Here is a 22647-nt window from a genome sequence, read left to right on the forward strand (position 1 = left end):
CAGCACAGGAGCAGAAAACAAGAGGAAAGGTCGTGTAGGTATCGAGTGCCGAACAGAAGAGAAGGTACTTCTGATTCGGTTAGATCAAAACACCTCCAGTGATTTTCAAGAATAAAGTTACTTTACACATCTACTGGAAAGCTAACTAAGCGGATTATATCTTAAACAGAACCTTAGTTTATAAATTTTAAGGCGATTTGATGAATGGAAATTTAAGATTTAACTTTTAAACTTAATACTCGTAAATACAAAGTAAACAAATCGAATAATTATGTTCCAGTAAACAAATCTAAAATTAAAACAAAATTCAAGGAATTACGGTCCAGACATAACAAAGCTACCGATTCGTTGCAATTTTGTTGTTTTGAATTGCGTAACAAGCTAACCAGATTGTATTTCGCTTCTTTTTTTTTATTTCAGTACACGCACGCAACGAGCAAAGAACCGGTCCGTTGGGTTGTTTTTGTTTAAGACAAAACTATACCGCAAAGATACGACCGAGCAAGCGAGTAAGCAGATGCTCTTTTGTTCTCAACAAACTCTTTACAGCGCATACTACATACAAACTGTTCTGGGTTACCTGCTTTCACATTTAGGTCACATATACATCGAGATACGTAAACCGCTTGCGACCAACCCGGTTTCCTGGGCAGAATAAACTAATAATACGGTGAATTATCCGATACAAAAGAAGAATTCAAATTCTCTTCAGTTAAAAATCCCTTTCGTCCGACTGAAAGAAACAGCCGGACAGAAATAAGTAATTATCTTTGCTTAACACTAGTTTAATAAAAATAATCTTAATCGGAAAACTATCGCTAAAGGCACACACAATTTTTTTTCGTTACGATTAAAATTCCAAGGCAATGAATATTGCAATCTAAATTAAACATAGAACCCTTGCACAAAAACATTAAGATCTGGCAAAACTACAGTAACAGGCCGGAAAGAATAATCACGGATCAAGCCTTAAAACAATTTAAAGAAAAATAATTCCTCAAAAGAAAATAAAAGCTTATCGTCATTATTTATTGCAAAGCAGTAGTCAAAAATTCGCAATTAAAACGACGAAATTAAAATTGAGCCTCCTTAAAAAATAATTAACTTCGTAGAAAAACAATGAAAACTTCGTAATTATCCCAACAATAAATTCTTTTAGAAAATTACTGTATATATATATATATATATATATATAATAATACAACCAAAAAAATTTAAAGGACCACGTAAGAAAACAAAGCCAGGTAAGGTAATACAACTTAATACCAATAGAAAGTGAAATGTAAAGATCTACCGCCCAAAAGTTAGTAACACCGCCAATAGTCATAAAAAATTTACTTTTCGTTAATATTTATAAATAAAAATAATTTGTAATAAACCGCCAGCTAAAACCGCTTTATTTGAGCCAGCTATACAGCTGGCTAAAATAAACCGCTATAAGTATTACTTTGTATACGGGTAAAATAATTTTATAAAATTACTAAAAACTATAAAACCTAAATATATATAACCCTGTAAACTATCACTTTCCCGGCAAATATAGCTAGCATAATTATATATGGGATAGTATGGTAATGTTAAAAATTGGGTATCGGGATTTTTTTTACGTTTTGGGTTCAACTACTTCATCTAAACCATAACATCTGATATGGACAACACATGACTTCCTTGTACGCCTATTAAATTACATTTAAACGTTTTTTTAAATTGAAAAGACAAAAAAAAAAGGAGTGAAGTCTGATTCGAACGGATGTACCTTTCAATAATAAGATCCAATATTTCATTAATTAAAATTTTATTTGGCTACAACTCTGGAACCAACGAAAATAAGTACCATTTATGATATATTGTTGAAAAGCTCTCAATCAGACTTATTAATGCAGTTATAATTAAAGTTCAAAATCCATTTTTTTTTTTTTTTGATTTTGGGCTTTTTTGGACACTTTTAGTTCAGTCCACTGCAATCAAAAAAGGAAGTGCTCAACTAGATATTATTGAGTTATGGGAGATGCACACCGAAACTACGACGTTATATATGAGACCTCACGCAGAAACTAGTCAAAATGGATATTTCCGTTGAAATACATTAACCGAAATTTTTCGCGATCACAATACTTCCTTTATTTCGTACAAGGAGATAAAAACCATACGTATGACGCGTGTGTGTACTCCTTTTGGCCTTATATCTCAGGATTAATCAAACCGATTTCCTTCAAATTTGGCTCAAATATTTCTATATATTAAAAATTGACTACATAACTTTTTTCAAAATTTGTTAAGAAAGTGGTGATATCGCCAAAAAACTATTTTAATTTTCTTCAGACATTTTACAGAAAACAGAAAAACCGTATTAATGCAAATTTGTTAACTACAATGCATATATAAATAATCCATTTTTTTTTTTTAATGAACTACCAGGTCTTAAAACTGAAATAAATGTTTTCTGTTGGCTCTATCTCCCTTCGGTTTAAATATTTTCCAAAAAATTTGTGCAAGTTTATATACTTCATATATATTGCTATAAAAAGAGCTGTCTAATTATAGACCCCGGGGTTAAAATGTAGAAAATATTTCCTATAATGGAGAAAAAATTTCAATTTTTTTTCTTATTATAGCATTTATTGAAGAGGATGTTTGACAGATTTAAGAGAAAGCGTTACTTAAGTATATTTGTTCACCTAACCCTACACATTAATATTTTTAGAAAACGTTTTCTTTTTTTTTAATTTACTCCCCATCTCTTAAAAATATTTTTTTTGTCACTTAAGTCTTTTAATTTTTATTATTACAAATTAGATATTTTTCTTTTTGTTTATCAAAAAGATGAAATTATTTTATTATAATAAATAACTTTTACTTAAAATAAGACGGAAAAAAGAAAAAAACCGTTGATTCCTAGGACTTTGCGAAAGATTATTTATTAGGCAAATAAAGAGGCATATTAGTTTCTTTTCTGCAATTATAATGGGATAAAAGCCCGGTTAAATTAATAAGTATTCAAAGGGGTCGTTTTCCTTAGTTTTCATCAGCTTTTATTCTTTTATAAAGTCGAATAAGATGAACAAAAGATTACTTTTAACCATATTTTTATTATTGGTTAATTAATTCTTTAAGTGTTTCTGATAAATTCCAGTATTAAAGTAAAACAGAATTGGTCTGACAGAAAAATACTGAAGAGCAAAATAATATTATCCTACATTTTTTATTATTATTATTATTATTATTATGAAACGAACGTTCAAGTTTCTAAATTATGAAAATATATACAGAGCGAGTAAAAAGTATGAAAACCCTCAGCAACTTTAAATCCGTTCCAGATAGAATAATGTAACTTTCAGCATACGGTATCGGTCAACTACTTTATCTTTTGACGAGAAACAGAATTTTAACTCTTCTCGGCGGGTGGTCCAGGGGTTAACAGAAATGGTACAAATAAAAAGTTGATACGATATCTGTACCAAAAATTGCGGCGGGATAAAGTTTAGATTTTTAAAATTACTAAATTTATTAAGTTCAAATAAAAATAAATTAGATTTAAATTTTAAAAAATTTAAAAAAAAGTATTTTTTAACACAAAAATTGCTTTTGTTCCAATTTAATGAGTAAAAAAATAAAAATACTGTCACCTAATCATGCTGCTCATCGATAGTCTCTTACCATTGCTGCAAAAATGAAGCTTACCTCATTTTTGTGTAATGTTCCATTACTTAGTTAGTTTCTTACGAGAATTTAATGTGATCAGTCGGCTAATTTATTTTGTCTTCCTTGATAATATCTGTCACTTTTGTTATTTACATCTTTTTTGCAAATGATTTTTACTGAAAATTTTTTCTGTGCTACCTGCTAGCTAAACATTGCAATCAACATGTCGCTTAGTGAACAGGAAAGGGTGAAACTTTTAATGATAAGGAACTTTAGTGATAGAGAGTTAGTCTGATAATGAATTTTGCGAGTTGTTCAAGGCAACATTTAATAATCGTAACCCTATTTCAAAAGATACAATGTCAAAAACCGACCAATAATTTGAAAACGGGAGCATTAATAATGGGGGAAAACCAGGGAGGCCTAAATCTGGAACAAATAACAAATCGTCAGATATGCAAGAATTTATTGAGAATCCTAATTCCTCGAATCGAATAGCAGCACGAAAACATAACATTAGCCAAGAAGAAAATTTCAAAATTCGTCTGGTGCAAGAACTTAATGAAAATGACTACGATCTAAGAATGGAGTTATGCGAAATTATGATGAACAATATTTGTTCAGATCCTAATTTATTAAACATAATTTTTAGCGATGAGGCCACTTAAAACGGATACCGGACTGATCACTGGTATCGTGAGACACATACACAGTATCCGATCAAAGTAAATGTAGGGGAAGTTATTGCTTGGTGGATGATTGATAGGGTCTACATTTATCGATGGAAATGTAAACGTAGTGAAATGAAATATGAGACTTTGCTTCTCGACTGTACCATACAATTCTAAACATTCAAAAACGTTGTTGGCCCCCGATTTCAAAAATATTTGGTTTCACAAGATGGTGCCTCGCCTCATTTCGGTCTTCAAGTACGTGAAATTTTAAATACATTTTTTCCTAGAGGATGGATCTGCCGAAGGGCTCAAATAGAATGACCAGCGATATCACCCGATTTGTCACAATCGAATTACTTTTTACGAGACCACATAAAAAGTATTGTTTATCATAATAAACACCAAGATATCGATGATTTACAAATCAGAATTCGATAATCATCACAAAATATAAATAGGGAATCGCTGAATAATGTAGTTTCACCCTTTTATGAACGACTGGCACGCTGTCAAACGGCAGAGGGAGGACAATTCAAACATTAAAATGAAATTTAAGTAGATAAGCAAAGTTATGTGCTAATAATTTTTTTTAAATAAATTTATTCGATAATATTCATTAATTAAATTCATTTATTTGCGATAACAGTTCCTTAAATTATCAATGTAATTTTTTTCAAAATCCAAACTTAATTTCGCCATTTTGGGTACAGACATCGTATCAACGTTTTATTTATATCGCTTTTTTGCCTTAAAGAGACCTTTAAAATGATGTATCACAAAAAGGGTGTTACCATTTAAAATATTTAAACTCCTCGGCCAGCCCGGAAGAAGAGGTTGAAACGGGTAATAAAGTAGCTGATTGATCTTACCCTGAAAGTTACAGTATTCTATATGAATGGTTTTAAAGTTGTTGAGGGGTTTCCATACTTTTGACTCGCTCTGTATAACGTAACAAATATCAATACACTTATACAAACATTCCACCCACGAGTAAAACAAACAGATATAACCAAGAATAATCATTTTGTAACGTATTAGCGAAAAATGAATGACGTTGTAATAATATAAAAATAATAAATAATCGTCTACTTAAAACGAAAAATTAATAAATAAGTGGGCAAAAATAAAATAAATCTTAAGGTCAATCACCGACAGAAAACCTTGACAGAATATAACGTCACGGTGACGTTAAATATTTATTATTAATTAATGATAATCAATTAACAATCCAAGAAAAACTTTTAATAGGTTCGACCAACGTCAATCAAAAAACTTACAATTAAAGTACAACTGATTTTTTTTTACAATCAACAGTTTAAAACTTGAATTCCACTTAAAATGTTTTAATTAGTTCCGACGAAACTGTTTTCACGTTTCGAAAATAATTGTAGTATAGGAATTTATTATCCGATCGTTGTTAACTAGTAAAATCCCAACCGTCAACAAAACGGTAACCAAAAGAATAAAAATACAAAAGATACTACTAATGACTACACAAAAAAACCTCTATCTCTAAAAAAATATATTATTATTTAATAATAATTGGAAAAGAAAAAGAGAGTAAAAAAATAAATCGTATACTAGGGCCGAATTTTGCTACATTATACCAATAATATGATTTTTGACGACAGGAACCACTTCTAGATCGGAAACGGCTTATAGGAATTTCATTAATATTCAATCACATTATTCACATATTTTAATTTTTTTCTTGTAACCTTTTGCTCACGAAAACTCAATATTTTTGATTAATGAAAGATCTCAATCTGTCTTCTTTGGTTTGCCTTTTTCAGTACAAATTCTTAATTTCTATCAATATACGGTGATTAAATTTGAATGTATTTCTAATTCCTTGGTCAGTTTAATCTTTACATAAAAATTATCGATTTATTACATTAAATCACTTTCACATAAATTTTAATAATTTTTGTTAATGTTTTTATACTAATTTTTATCGAATGAATTTAAACACGCATAATATTGTTACGGAACCTTTTTAAACCGCTTTAGGAATAATATTTAGTATCCTGATCGATGAGATTCAAACAATTTTGTTTTTCCAAATCGGAACGATCGATAACCGCTATTAAAATAACTTTTTACTGCTAGCACGTTACTAATCGTCCATTTTACGCGAATATTTCAAAAATGTTAATTTCCAGGCTATTAAAATAAAATGTAGGGGCAATTTTTTACTGTGGATGTGCGTTTAATGAGGTCCATTACACTTAATTTCTTACGTACCAACGGGCGAACAAATTGTCGTTAAATCCGGAATGGTGGTACATGTATACGCCAACAGTAAATTTTTCTGATGATCAAAAGGTAGGACGGGGTAATTATCCTCCGATATAAATGAGATTAAATAACACCGGTTAAGTTTCACAACCGTATAACCGTAATTTTTTTATCAATAATTTGTAATGTGTTTTTAAAAACTCCCTTTGGCACGCCGGAAGGCGGAGGTAGATTTCACCTCTGTTAAGTAGGGAATAAAAATAATTTCCACCTTAAAATTAAGAAAAACTTCAAATTTACTCAATACGACAACGGTTGCATTTGAAAAAAAGTTACGACAAGCCCTATCTTCTTACAATTCCAGCAACATTTTGGTCATCCCTTGCCGTAAGGGTTGGTCGTATCAAAAATTGCTTCAGACCAAAGTTTTAGATAATGTTTACAGCATGGAGTCCCAAACTGTGCGCCGCGGCCTCTTCACAGGGGCGCCACGAAATATTGTAAAACCTTCGTAATTAATTGAACCAAGACATTTATAATTATTAATTTAATGTTAAAAAAGAAAAAAAGAAGATACACGACAGTTTTATTTATTTTTATCTCTTACTTAATAGTCATACTTTTAATTAGGGTACAGCGCCGTGGAAAATTTTTAATTGAAAAAGGACGCCGGAAAAGTTCGGGAACCACTGGTTTAGAGGACTAACGATCACTTTAAACCGATTCGATACTGTGCCTATTAAGAGAGGTATGATTTTGTTTCGTCTTCGAAACCCCATTTTTCCCGACCCCTGGGCCAACGGTTGGTGATATCAAAAAACGTTACTTAGATAAGTTTTTGGCCCTTATTCAAAGAATAGTAGGAACTTTAAATTAATTCGATATTTTTCTTAATAAAAAAGTTGTAGCGATATTTTTTTTTCGAAAAGCCCCTATTTCCACCCTCATGTTCCGATTTTGCCCATTAACGAACTCGACCGAGATTTTGGATCGTTATATTTTATGCATCAATTTGAAAGTGACTGGTGCAAAATTACGGCAATTAGTGTCCACAAGAAAGTAAAATAAATAAATATATATATATATATATATATATAACTTTTGAACTAACCGTGGTTTTGGGGTCTGGGGAATATGAAACGCGAAGATATGTTGACATTTTCCGGACGTCGAATCATAGCACCCATTACAATGGCTAGCTTTATTATGAAATCTACCTAAAACACAGACGATTCAAATATGATAATTAATTAAATACTAAGTTGACGTATGGATTAACTAACCAGTGTATTCTGTTCATCATATGTAGTCATGCAATATCAAAACAGAAAATACTGCATGAAGCGGCTCCGGATACGCACCGATCAGGAGATTAATGAAGCATATACATTCATATCTCTAAAGCGAGAAAAAACTCCGTAACTGCAACGTACAAGTAAATAGAAATACTTAAATCCCCCCCTCCAAACAACCGTCACGATCTGAACCGCTCACACAAGTCGCCGCACCACAGATAGCGACAGGATTGTGGAATGCGACTTATTTCAATCTACTACCCGTATATGGTAATGCGTGTTGGAAAGTAGCAGCGGTAATACCATATCGATGCATGCACGTCATGCGTGGTCGGTTATATAGAAGTGTATAAAATCAATCAAACTTTTGCTGTTATAAAATATTTAAAAAACTTATTACCGTAATAAGCTGAAAAACAAATATTTTACTTACGCACCTAATAAAAATAATGTCATTAATCAATAGATGACTAAATGTAAATTAAACTTTTATCATAAATCTCGAGGATTCCTGAATGCAGCATATTTCATTAAATAGATAAAAAAAACTGCCGCCGAAGAATACAATAATTGACATTTTTTCGCAATGGTAATGCGAGAATTTTGAACCGAGAAAAACTAGCGATGCACAGCAGAAGGTCAATGCATAGTAAATTTTACCAGATTAACCCTGGAAGAAGAGTAACGAAAGTGGGTCGTGTACGCATTGATTTTTTTTGCTCCAGCATCGGTGTAATTAAAAAAAAGACACCGTTCAAAATATAAGACAATAAAATAAGATGGAAAACTGTTTTGTTACTAATATAGAAACAAATTCTTTTTAAACCGACCATACGGAAATTAAAACGAGGAAAATACAGTATAATTCATTTATCAAACTATAAAAGATATCAATGGCTGTTTATTAATTGATAAGGAGTAAAAATTGTTTATCAAGTCAGCTGAGCGATACTGACGTCAGACTACACCGTCAAATCGCATTCGCATGTAGAACATTTCAATGAATTATATAAAAGTAACTATATCCTAATATAATGTTATCAGCAAGTTTAGGTCGACGGGTCAAGGATCTAATATATTTAAAATATTAAAAATAGTAGCTAATGTACTGTATTATGGACTTTCTGGATATAAATACACTGCATGTATAATCTTTAAATAACCTCACATCCCCTTGCCAATAATTTCGACATTAGGAATTTTTATCTAAAATGGAAACAGGACAATTTTGCGTAGAAATATGGTGCAACAGAGTTTTCCAGCCAACAGTAATCGGTCACATGAGAACAGCTCGTTTTTTTTTAAATTTTAGTCTTCCCAAGAATTTTAAGTAACCAACCTAACAATAATTTATTCGTACATCTAGCCACGTTACATATATTTACACAAATAAGGTTGAACGGTTTCAACATTTCAAATTGCGCTACAACTCTAGTGGCATTGCAAAAGCGTCATGAAATATATTGATATAAAAAAATATTGTCATTTGTGAGGTCAAGATCGTCATTATCAGATTCCCACAACCGATAACGAATTTGCTTACTGACGGTATGTATTTCGTTATCTTTTCGAGAAACAATGAATTTAATACAAAAATGACAATAGAAATACAAAAATGTATACTACGTTTTCATTTTTCCGTGTTAAACAGACTACTAAGCTACTTCATTTCAGTTATACTTCCCGCAACGAGATACATGGTGACTATCCAGAACGCAATCCCAAAAAAACTTAGGACATCGGTCGGAAATACTGTTTGTCCAATACTAATTGGCATAAACCGATTTACACATAAAATAAACCGGCGACAAAGATATATTTAATGGAAAAAGCATGACAAAAAAAGTAATAATTTTAAAAGACCACAAAAAATATCTATCTTTAACTTCTATTACTTTTTTCTCGAATTTTATTTTCTAAATTCACATTCGGTACTATACTGCCAATAATTATTACAAGCTGGAAATAAGAGGATTGAAACAAATGTTTTTAAGGCAGAAAGCTCGTTACTAATATTATGATAGTAATACTATAAAACCCAATACACACAACGACAATAAATAATAAAATAATTAGAAATTACCGTCGCACTGAACGTTTGCCCATATGTTTGAAGAAACTTCACTACCCGATTCTCAATAACAGTAATAAATCGATAGCAGTTATATTACTTTCAAATCGCTTTTGAATCGATCTATCGATTTTACCAGATTTTTTCCTGAAAAAACTTAAAAAGAATTAAAGAAATATGGGGATACCCGGTTTTTAGTACTTCTTAGTTTTTAAGCCCACATCTTTTTCCATTTCCTCGCTCGATTAGGGCGTTTAAGAAACAACGGTACTCCAGTTATCGACTGTTTTTAAGTAATCTGTTTTTAAAAACAGTCAAAATAGTGTTTTCTTACAAAAAAATGTTAAAAAATCAGTAATGAAATGAAAAAGCACAAACAATAATTTAACGTGCACTTAAAATGCACAGGTTAACAGAAAAGTGAGTCGATAATAAAGTAGGACTACCCTCAATTTCTTTTGCCGTTATTATAAAAAAAAAAACGTTATTAAGCTTCCAAGTAAATAACGGAGAAGAAAAACGTTATTTGTCGAAAGAATAAGACTAGTTACATTAATATGTAACAACAAACGGCTCCGAATAAGGACAGCGAAGCAAATGTTAAACACTCCCTGATAAGACTGTCGGTAATAGACGTGTAACAGCTGATTCTACAATAACAATAAATAATGTAACAATAACAACACTCCATTCATTTATTCATTCATCAAATCGAATGGCCGGTTCAACACAAGCGAACTGGTCGAGGATAACATAATCCCCTCCAAGCAACTATTCTTTAAACACAAACGCTAACGTATAAATTACACCGGCTAAAACTACTCCCATACTAAGAGAAGGTAGAAGGGAGTAAATTCGAGATATTTAAGGTGCTAAAAGCTAATGAACTTTTATTGGGGCATGGCCAAATTACGACAATATAACATATGGTTTATAAACCGTACAGGTTGAACGCACCCGAAAATACCAAACCTGCTGAACTGTATTCAACACTGGAATCGGTCTACCAAACAAATAAAAAAATTATATTACAGTTTTACCTTTGGCACTATTAATTGAATACCGGCGAATCAGAATCAAAATAAAAACAAAGTAGACTACCGTAATTATTTCTCTATAAACGAATAATAAGTTCACAATAATTTCTTGTGAATTTTAATTATTTCCAGTTTATGCCGTCTTAGAATTCTTTTATTTACAATTTTGGTGTCATTAAAGGAATCAGACGGTAAACATAATAGGCCAGATTATAGAATCGTGTCTTTTTCACTTTTAGGGAGATATTCCCGATACAGTCCCGTCAATTAAGACCTAAGCATTGAAAATTCTACGCTACTACTTCGACCTGGATTAAAATTCGAATCCTAAATCAGTACTACTAAGGGATATACAACGGAGACTAAAATTAAAAATATCCAAGAACAAAAACGGAACATAAACTGCTTAACTTTAATAAGGTCATCGGCGTTATTTTACTTAATATTACAGACAACAATTATTCCTCAGCTATATCTGAATTACAACATCTACCGTACTTCACACTTATACAGATATAGATTGATCTATGGTCTAACGATTCGAAGAAATGCAACTGACAAAAGCAAAATCTTCAAAAACCTTAAAGAAAAAATATTCGTTAAAACAATATCTTTACAATCTACACATATTTTTCTGTTTAGAGGTATAGAAATTAATTTATTGCTTTAACTATCCTTATTATGATCGGAACAGATATTACGTAATTCGGGATACAAAACAAATCGGTCAGAGAGAAATGTTTAATGTACAGCCAAGCTCTATGGTGAAACCGGTAACGATGTCATCAGTGTTTCGGTAGGCTTGTAGCAAATGTGCAACAGTGCACCTGTTCAAAAGTTATGGGAAGGAACATTTCATACTTTAATTCCTTAATAAGCCTGGAATGGGATGCGTGTTACATAAGCGATAGGTGTAACGCTTTCCACATAAACAAAAATTAATAAACACTGTAAGAACACCAAAAGTACATACAACACCAAACTCATACGGTATTGTATTTTTATCAACCTTTTTGTGGTAGATTTGATATCACGTAATAATTATTAGTGTTCTTACATCCTCTATGAAGCGGATGCACGTCTAAATCTACATCCTGCTCCGACCTGATGGTTTCGAAAAATCTGTCAAGTCTTAGGAAGTAGTAATAGAGGGGTTGTTTTAAGCAGAGATTAAAATACCAAAGGTCGAAACCGCATTAAACTCGGTTCAGGCAAATCACTCAATAAATGTTCGGTATAGTTTCATCGCATGATGTTCAGTATTTATTAAATATGAAGGACAGGAATCAATACTACTTACAACCTATAGAAAATAATTTGGCCGAACAACATTTTTTCGCTAAAATTAACAAGCAGTTAGGTTCTTGTCTATTCCCCGCATGCTTATCCTAACATTAACGAACTGTAAGACATTGCACATAATAATATAATAGAACATCGGCTAACTAATAAGTAACCAAACGTCATTTTGTCATGCAAAGGGCTGAGAATTAAAAAAAAAAAAAACGTAAATAAATAAAAGAATCAGATATTCTTAATTTACATTTTACGCTCATCAAGAAGTGAAATAATTCTAGTATAACACAGGGAGAGGTAATAAAAAGCTCCTCCTAAGAATAAAAAATATAATATACCATTTTAAAAATATTCTTTTCAAAACGAACTATAAATAAATGAGACATTCTGAAATAAATCGCGATGCAACAAACGATACAAGTAGCGGGTGGGGCTGAGTGTGTTGTTTTACGAGAGCGGAAGCCCTACGGAACCCCACGGGATTGAACATTGCATTACTAGCTGCAATGCGCTGCCGTTTACAATGGCGCTGCGCCATTCACAAACCATTACATGAGTACGTTAGATGCCTAACATTGAAGAGGAAGGGATGGCTGAATAGTGTAGGTATTTACAACCTACCGCACTTCCTCCAGCGTAATCATTCATCGTTATCCATCAGACAAAAAAGAAAATCTAACGATGTAATAGTTACGATAAACGATTCGGAAAATATAATTATCAACAAAAATATATATACAATGAAAAACTTGACGATATAATACTTTCTTTTTTTTAAGGATTCGGTTACAAAATAACATCCTTATCAATTTAATACAAAAATTGTCTTTGATAACAAAAAAATATATATACTATCAATTAACTGCAGAAATTAAGCTACAGAACTCAATATTTTAGTTTCACATAAGGGAAAACTATAAAAAAGTAAATAAATGAAGCAAAACTAAAACATTTTGTTGGAGAAAAACATAAAATAAGAAAATATTTTGAAAATTAGCAAGAAGCATCTTTTTTCAAGTGATCAAACTATAGCAACTATCAAGATTATTCTAACATTATTAATTTTCTACCTTACTTTTGGTACAGCTTCAAGAAAAAATATAGTCTTTAGATGTAGGATTACAATTTTCTTTCCATCAAATTTCTTTGAATAATCATTTTTATTATAGATTATTTATAGACATGAGGCATATGATTTAGCACATGTTCATGTCCTGTTGTGTCATGTCCACGTGCTAAAATCATATATTCATTTACACAATAAGTGACATTATTACAGATTTACCACAAAGAACAAAACGTTTTAGCCCACGTGCTACAAAGTTAACATATGCTCGCTTTTAACTACTTACTCTAGTGTAACAACTTTTATTAATACCTCAACACTGCTAATATAGTTACACACCTAAAATCTCTCAGGTAAAACATTTTATAGTAAAATCCTGTAATATCTGCAGTTGAAGCCCGTTTAATTATTTTTTCTATCCAAATATCAACATAGTTAAAATGAAAAACACATAAGTAAATAAATTTCTGAGTAAATTAATGCATTTTACATTTTAGTATTGTAGGCAAATAGATATGGCAAATATATTTACAACATAAAATTTTGATTGAAAGATTGCACACCTTTTGTAAGAAAATAATCAATGAAAACTGACAAAAAAACTTTGTCTGCTATCTGGCAATAAGGTAGAGCAGCAGGAACCCAGATATTCTATATGTATGTCATGTTAGATGATGTCATATGGTCTTCTGTAAGGTAGGTAATGTGAATTTCTGCACAAGATATGTAGCACAGTTAATAAAGTAATCAAAAATCAAGATATCTTGTCTCAAAACTTTCAAACCCAATATACATTATATATAATATACAGCATCAGTAGGGATGGTGAGAAACTTATAATTCTATTTACATGTATCACATTACATGTTCTTGATGTCATTTGAAATAATTACATCACATTACATATCATACTTTTAACAGATAGTAGTATCTCATCTAGCTCCATGCATATCTTTTACAGAAAAAAGACAATTGTGACTTTAAAATAACAATGTTTCATATAAGGGTATATATGTTAAGTCTGTTAATATTTTCTCATTTTAAAATTTGTCAAAAATAATTCCAGCAGGTGACAATCTTTATTTGAGCTACCACTTTAGGGAATATGTTAACTGTCATGAACTTCAGCTTTATATCATGGATTTTACACATAAATTTGAAATCTAATATTATATCTTATTATAAGTTTATGGACATATTATCGAATGCTATTTTTATATTATTTATTAAAGTCCAAGAATATGTGTCCAATTAAATTTGTGTGGAATTCATGTAATAGTAAATTATTACATGAATTTTATAACCATGGGATAATAATGAAATGAAATTGATAGGAAAAATAACAGTGCTCTTGCTGAAACTAATTTTTTTTATAAATATTAATTAATGAATTTTCTCTTTTAGCCATAAGTGCATTATATTATATGATTCATATATTAAAGTTTTAACATTTGTATTGCCTACTTTGTTAAATATTCATTTCAGTGATAAATAGTACTGCTCTACAAAATACTTGCAACAAAGAGATAAAAGAAAAGTGAATTTTACTTAAATATTAACATAAATATAGTGTTATGCTGTCATAGCAGATTGCTTTATTTACATGCATCCTGAAACAATTTTAGGGTTAAAGGTTTCTTAATTACTACAACCATTTGACAAGGCTTGTTAAAATTTGTGAACAATTTTCACATTTGTACATTTATAAAGGTACCTGAAAGAAAATTAACTAATTATTTCAAGGTTAAAAAAAATATATTTTTAATATATTATGCATACCCTTTGCACGCGCGCGCGCGCACACACACACAAATTGATTCAGAGCTCAAGTTTTACGATGAAAATACTTTAAAATCATCTTTAAACCTTTAATAGATGATTCTAGGATAGACATTTCTTATTAACTTATCCTTTTTATTTCATAATTATTTTATTATAAATAAGCAATAATCTTACTGAAAGTCAGTATAAAGGGTTTAAAAAAAAGTAGACATTAATTACACCATTTTGATAAAAATAATATAGAAACTAATCACACTATTAATTAAAATATAAATATTTTTTTACCCCAATTGCAATTATTTTATAAATTTCCTTTCATTAATATTAATCATTCAATACTATCATAATGTGTGTATATAAATTAAATGTTTAATCAATGCCACAGTTCTGAAAGAAAATTTTCTCATTATTAAGCAATCTCAACCGTTAATATTATTTTAACATTAAAAATTACGAAAAAAAAAATTTGGTAACATAAAAATAATTACATTTTATTATTATTATTGATGCATTATAAAAAAGAAGAGCAGCAACCCATAAAAAATAACATAATAACCTTTCAGTCTTTGGATTAAGAAATAGTTTATTATTTAAATAAATATTCTATTAAATAATGAAAACTAAAGTAAAAAAAAAGCAGTTACAAAGAAAATTACACTAAACTGTATAAAAATCAAACTAAGCATGTTTACTAACTAGCCATAAACAAAGAAAAATTGTATCGTTGGCTTGCAGCCCATCAACCATATGACACATCCAACAGCTGACATAATAGCAATTCATCATATTGCAAATTAATCAACTGAATTTTTAAATAACTTACTAATTTAAAAAACATATTCTCAATAAAAGTTATTTTTAACCAAAAAGCTGTAATACAGTACTATTCATGGTTAAAAATAAGAAAAAATACATTAAACTGCTGAAAAATCAGCTAAATTATAATTAAAAACAAAATAGGAAATAGTTCAATTTAGTAATAACAAATCTCAATAAAGTTTAATGAAAAGCAATAAACTCTAGGAGATAAATATATACATATATGGAATTAAAAATGAACATTTTACACACCATAAATCAATTCAGGAGGAATTAATATTGCACAATAATCAGCAACTTCTCAAAATAAATTTGCATATTCAAATTATTAAAATATGTAATGCGAATATTCAAACCAATGCATCACTTAAGTCAAATATTACAATAAAATGAAAAAATTACAGGCATATATGTTAAAAATAAAATGAAAATATTACAAGCATGTAAGTTAAAAAAAAATTAACATGTTTTTTTTAGTTAAATTGATTTCATAAAAATTTATAATCATGTACTACACTTAACTACGAAAAAATGAAATAAGTAAAACTATAGCATGAAAAATTAGTTCAAAAATATCTTGATTAGAAATATCTCTTTCTGAAATTAATAACACTGAAAAAAAATCTAGGCTACAAAAACATTATTGTGCTACAAGAACCCTTTCTTTTACGTATTTATTTTTGAAATTAGGGGTTAATTCTTTTACATTGAATAAAGAGTGCACAATTTTTTTTTTTTAATAAAGAGAAGGCAAAATTAATTTAACGATTCAAGACATTATATATAAATTAAATCTAATAATAATGGACTAAAGATAGTACTTAAAAAAAAATCAAGGGAACAATGTATAATTAATTAGTTTTAAGGAGAATATTAAACGACCAAGTAATCAAAACTGCTTAATCGCGATTGAAAACGAGGTAGAATATTTGTCATTCTTTGAGGCAAAGAACAGAGATAAATATTCACGATATGCTCGAAAAATGATTACGCTTGGATTCGCATTCCGCCATTTCTACAGCTGAAATAATGATAAGTTCATAAATACTGCAATCATAATAAAAACATAAGCATACAGTTAAATTCACATCTGATGTGAACTGAGGGACAACATGGCGTGGTCCCAACAGCTGACCTACCGGCGGGAGGGCACGCCACGTCTAGGACTATCTTGCCCATATTCAATAATCAAACACGTAGAAAATTCATCTTTTTTATCAGCACTATCATCACTGCCAGAAGAATGATCCATTGTTTTACATATATTCACTTACACCACTACATTTGTAAAAAAAAAAAAAAAAAAAAGTTAAAATTCACGACTAAAACAACGTTCATGCAGGCCTACTACTACACTACTCAAATCACAAGGCGCGAGAAACAAGAGACGGGCGTTCCTTACCTGCAGTAACTGCCGATGTCTTCCTGGTCGTAATGCTGTAAGTCCTCCAATCGTAATTTCTCTTCACTCCTACTAAGAGTAGACATAATATTATGACAACTTCGTATAATTCAGTTAACTGTTAATATCCTGCATAAAAAAAAAGTAACACAAACCACCGAATCCAATGCCGACCCGTACGTACAACGCCTCACAGCGTGTTGTTATGGCGTTGTTTGGCGGGAAACAGCTGAACACAGACTGAAAAAAATGTGTTACTCCGCACCTTTTCTAATACTTACTACAACAAAATTAATGCATATACTAAAAATAATTAATAAAAAAGATAACAAATTCGTGGGAAATTTCAATAATATGATATAATTTTATCGGTTTGTAACTCTGTTAACGCATGTTAGAACCAAACATTAAGAACTACTTTTTCACAATGCTCAGGTTGCTAACGATAAACATCTGCCAGCTGGTGGATAGGGAAGTAGGAGAATATGTAAAATGATCACAATGTAAAATTGCAAAAATTAAAAACGTGGAATACATTAATCCAATTGAAAAATACAAATTGATTCTAATTATAATTAAAAATATTTGGAACAGGAAATATTTTTTCAACAGTGACAGATACATTTTAAAATAAATAAAACTTAACCATGAAATTTGGAATATCTCCTACAAAACATGCTGTCATTCACAGCTGTAGTTTTCTAGTTTTGCTATTGTAATAAAAGTAAAGAAAAAACTATTTCAAACAACTTCTAAAATTCTAATAACTCTGGTTTCTTTTAATTTTTTTATAAAAATTTGCTTATACGCATTTTAAAACAATTCCGTGCAACTTTCTTTTACATAAGCAAATGCCATCTATCGGAGAATAAATGAACTATTTTACAGAGTACTTTTAAAATATGTTATCTTCGATTCTATCCGTTTTCTTAAAGCAAATTGCACTAAACGCTATTTGTTTTTTTTTAAAATTATCTTCTGTTAGTACTTCATTTTAATTGTTATATTTCTAACTTTTTTTGTATTCTTAACAGTTTGCAGCAAAAAATTTAGTTACGTACAATTGTATACTCTTGTAAAAAAATAATAAATATTTACCGTATACATTTTTCATCTTTAATACATTCCATTAAAAAGCAACATACGTAACTACCAATAATTAAACATGCAAAACTAATAACAGTATAATGAAGTGTTATAAATCATGTTATTGGATACGGCTACTTTTTTTTATGAATTTACATAACAAAATGTGTTAAATTAAAACAGAATGAACATACACAGGTGATGTAATACTTAACATTTTGAAAAAACTCATTAAAACTACATTTCTGGCAGATGATTTTAAGATCCAAATGTAGTCAATGAAATAATACAAATGGGACTGTATAATAGACTCAAAACAGTATCCAAAGTACTGTTACTTTGGATAAAAAAAAATAATAAAAAATAGTAATTGCAATCGGATCTAGTTTTGAAGCAGTATATTCTTGAATAAATCCCACTCTCAAGTTACATTTCAGCATTTTTAAAGACAAAGATATCTTAAACAGACAACTTTCATTATTTTACTTGCTAAATTTGTTTTCTGCGATGCCTAATTTAAAAAATTAAATGAAATTTTAGATTCAATTTATATATAAAACTTCAGCTAATTCAGCTATTCAAGTAATGTAATTTAGATAAAAATTACAAAGAATACATTTATCTTCATAAGCTAAGGTGTTATACGTTAGCTATTTATAATGATACTGAAATATCCAGGAAATCTACCTGAAAGACAATTTTATCTTTTCTGTTATAATAAATCTTTACATAGATCTGAAAGACCATTGTAAAAAAATACCATACAAAGATGTGAGGTAATGTCCAGCACTTTTCCCACTCAGAAGCACTAAGTAATTTGATTATATCAGGTGGATTACAGATGCACGATAGATATATATTGCTAGCACTGACAAACAATTTTTAAGAGAGTGGGTAGTCAAGAAGCATGTAGGAATACATGTATGTAAATACAGATCTGGGGATAAACAGATTTTAGTTAGAAAAATGTAACAGAGCATTTATATTTTTTTTTATATATCTATTCACTGTCATTTCTATTTACAATTAAATGAAAAGAATATCCATCTACCAATGTAAAGTACAAAAAACTCTGTGATAAGCTAACTTCATTGATCTACAAGATTTGCTAAATTATATTACTTGTACTTTTACCTTTACGTCAAATCATTTTATTTTAGACACTGCATAATTGTCACATAAAAATGGAAATAGCTTACAGTTTTAACTCTATCACAGTAGTTAATACTTTGCAATGGCTTTAGACAATACCCGATAGAAAACTTTGATCTACATTAAGTATATATCCCTCTATTAAGCTAATGTATGAAGTTAGTAATGCAAGCTTTTGAGAAAAGAATTAAGGGAACAGCATTCTGCAATTGGAAAATCGCCCTTATCTGAATATCATTCCTACAGACTAATTAATTTTTTTTAGGCATCAGTGTTGGTGAACATAACACCCATTTAAAAAACAACTAGTTTCACATCTTTAAGAATTAGCAATCTGAAGAATGAATGGATGTCAAGTAAGAATGGCACTAATGTTACAAAGTTATTTAATGATTACATTATAATTTTTCTTAATATATTAGAGTTATACAACACAGGATTAACTAGTTTCATTTAGGGAGGGTAACTGCACATTGTCAGTATATAACTAATAAACTAACAGACAGTCTTTTAAATAAACTAGAAATATGTATTACAGTTTAAATAACTTGTTTTTTCTTGAATACAAAAAAAAAATACATATCAATTAATACAAACAATACTATAGGTGCAAATTATAATATGTGCATGTTTCACAAGTTAATAATAATTAGCATCCTGACAATAAAAATATTATCCCACATATAAAGATTTATATTATAATCCATGTGAATAGCACAACACAAACTTACAAAAAAACAACTTTTGCAGTTACAATAATTATAATACAGATATCCCTTGGATTTATGTTGTTTTAAACTTTCACAGTTTTAAGACCTTCCACATGAATACACATAATCTAGGTTTGAATATTAAACATTAGGAAAATGAACAAGAAATTACTGCACCATGCACAATAGAATCACTATCTAAACTTCCAAACAGTTAATGTATTGCAAAATAAACTATCTTTGTTTTATGAATAGCCGTCATAAATATAACTAATGATAAAACAATAGCAAATAGGATGTATAAATGTAATTATGATTTTATGGAAAATGAAGTTTCAATTAACCTAGATTAATGGAGTCCCCCAAATACCTTGAAATCATCAATCAGCATATATTTATAAGTGTTATGAAACAGTATTAATAAAATAAAAATCTAAGAATTTTTTAGGGAATGCTGATCTTACAAAAATTTTAAGATGACCAAGATACATACATACAACAAATTGAACAAAACTAGAAGTGTTACACAATACAGCAGACAGAGATTGAAGTTAAACTAATCAACAAAGATTATACATATAATTGAGAAATTTCAAGGCTAAGATCATGGAATAAATTATACAAGTAGTCTATTAAAATATTACAAACATATTTTATACTTTTACAGATATGGGACCTCAGTTCAGTTGTGGGTTATAGCATTCTATTTAGTCAGAATTTATTTATTTTAAAAACAGCTTCTTTTATAAGTGGAAGATCTAAGCACAACTATTAGTATGTAGCTGATTTCGATAATTTTACCAAACCATACAAGTATGTAAACTGGATTTAAACAAATTTCTACGAACAAATAATTTATTAGCACCTCAAAATTTATTTTTAATCAGGTTAAATATGCTTTGCATATTTTGAGAATTGGGATTTCAGTACACGAAGATAAGACAGGGGGCTGATTTGTTTAGCTTTCACAGAGAATGAAACCTCTACTATCAGACACCTATCTGCCTAAGGTGTACTAATTAACAGTTTTAGAATCTCCAGTTCCTCTACTTAAGAAAATAGAGTTCTTAATAAAATACTGGAAACTATGGATGAGAAAACACATTAGTAAAAATAATTTGTACAATTAATTAATTTTTATGCATGTGATAAAAAACAACTCAACGTAATAAAGTTCTAATTTACTGAGCAGTGTTCTCGGTTGGTTATTTGCAGAATGATGAGTCTTACTGAATAAACCATTATATATATATATGAATATTACATTTAGTTTGTTTAATTACATACATATCTCTATCACTGGCCATCTCGCTTGGAATATATATCAAAATATTTCAAACTCTTTTTAAATTAAAATTTTTTATAGAAAACATGATTTTTGAAGTAGTGAATATGAATGACCTGGCTTTTGTGAATGCAATACAATAGCTTTGGTTACAAGTAATGCTAACAAATTTTAAGCTACTTTAAATTTTTTACACATTACTTGACAACTAAATATGAAAACAGTGGAAAAGAGAAATTTGCAGATGAGGTTATAGAAATGGAGATTAATCAAAGATTGTACTGGTGTGCTGAAGTGATCGAATAAGTTACAGCTGAAAAGCAATTACTAGAATTGAAAAAACTAACTCATTTTGAGTGAGGACAAAAATGAAGCAAAAAAATGTACAAATTTCTTTCTGCTAAAATAATTTATAAATTTTTTTTATAACTTATTTATTCAATTATTTTCATAATAAGCTGAATGTGAGTTGCTAGTTTTATTCTTGTTTTTAATTTTCTTCACATTTAAGTTAACTTACTTAACTGAATGATAAATACAGTGTATATAATGCAAGTACTTTCACACACAATATTCCGTTATTCTGGAATATAGTATGTTAAAAGCCAATATTCATATGAAACAATTGTAAATGAAGAATTTTATTATAGTGTACCTTACATTAAGCATTAAATTGTATACCTACTATTTTGCCAGTGAGCTAATTCATCACATTATATTGTATAGTGGAATTACATGGACAGTATAGATCAAATTTTGCCATTAATTATAGATTTTCAGGTCTCTTTAAACCAGTGACTTTCGCCACCCCTGATTTGTCTTGCTGGATTCATGGATGGAGGGTCTGGGACCCTCCATCTATGAACATCTGTTACACTGCCAGCGACCACCAGACTACTGTCATGATGCTTGGTGGTGGTGCTTTGTGGACTTCAATGCAAAGCTGATGTATTAGAGGCCAGGATCCTTGACCTATGAGGCATTGGAGACGTTGCCTCTGTGGAGGAGAAGGCCGCTCACCTTGTGGACTGCCTTCAAGAAGTCTGTTCCAGACTTCTCCCCAAAAGATACTGTGGAAGGGGCCACCCACTA

General features: G+C 29.8%; 1 protein-coding gene across 2 annotated transcripts in view; it reads right to left on the reverse strand.

Annotated features, from left to right (window-relative positions):
• The window catches only part of crp (transcription factor cropped), a 159120-nt gene extending 141561 nt beyond the window's left edge, over positions 1–17559 (reverse strand). The window contains exon 1 of one of the 2 annotated variants that reach the window (XM_075368665.1): positions 17323–17559. In XM_075368665.1, coding sequence (XP_075224780.1) covers positions 17323–17408 — 86 coding nt within the window. In that variant the 5' untranslated portion in view covers positions 17409–17559. Of the gene's footprint in view, positions 1–17059; positions 17243–17322 lie in introns of those variants that run through there. The other variant, XM_075368664.1, reaches the window with a different exon arrangement.
• Between the last annotated feature and the right edge of the window lie 5088 nt (positions 17560–22647).

Source organism: Lycorma delicatula, chromosome 6 (assembly GCF_047948215.1).
Source record: "Lycorma delicatula isolate Av1 chromosome 6, ASM4794821v1, whole genome shotgun sequence".
Classification (NCBI taxonomy): Eukaryota; Metazoa; Arthropoda; class Insecta; order Hemiptera; family Fulgoridae; genus Lycorma; species Lycorma delicatula.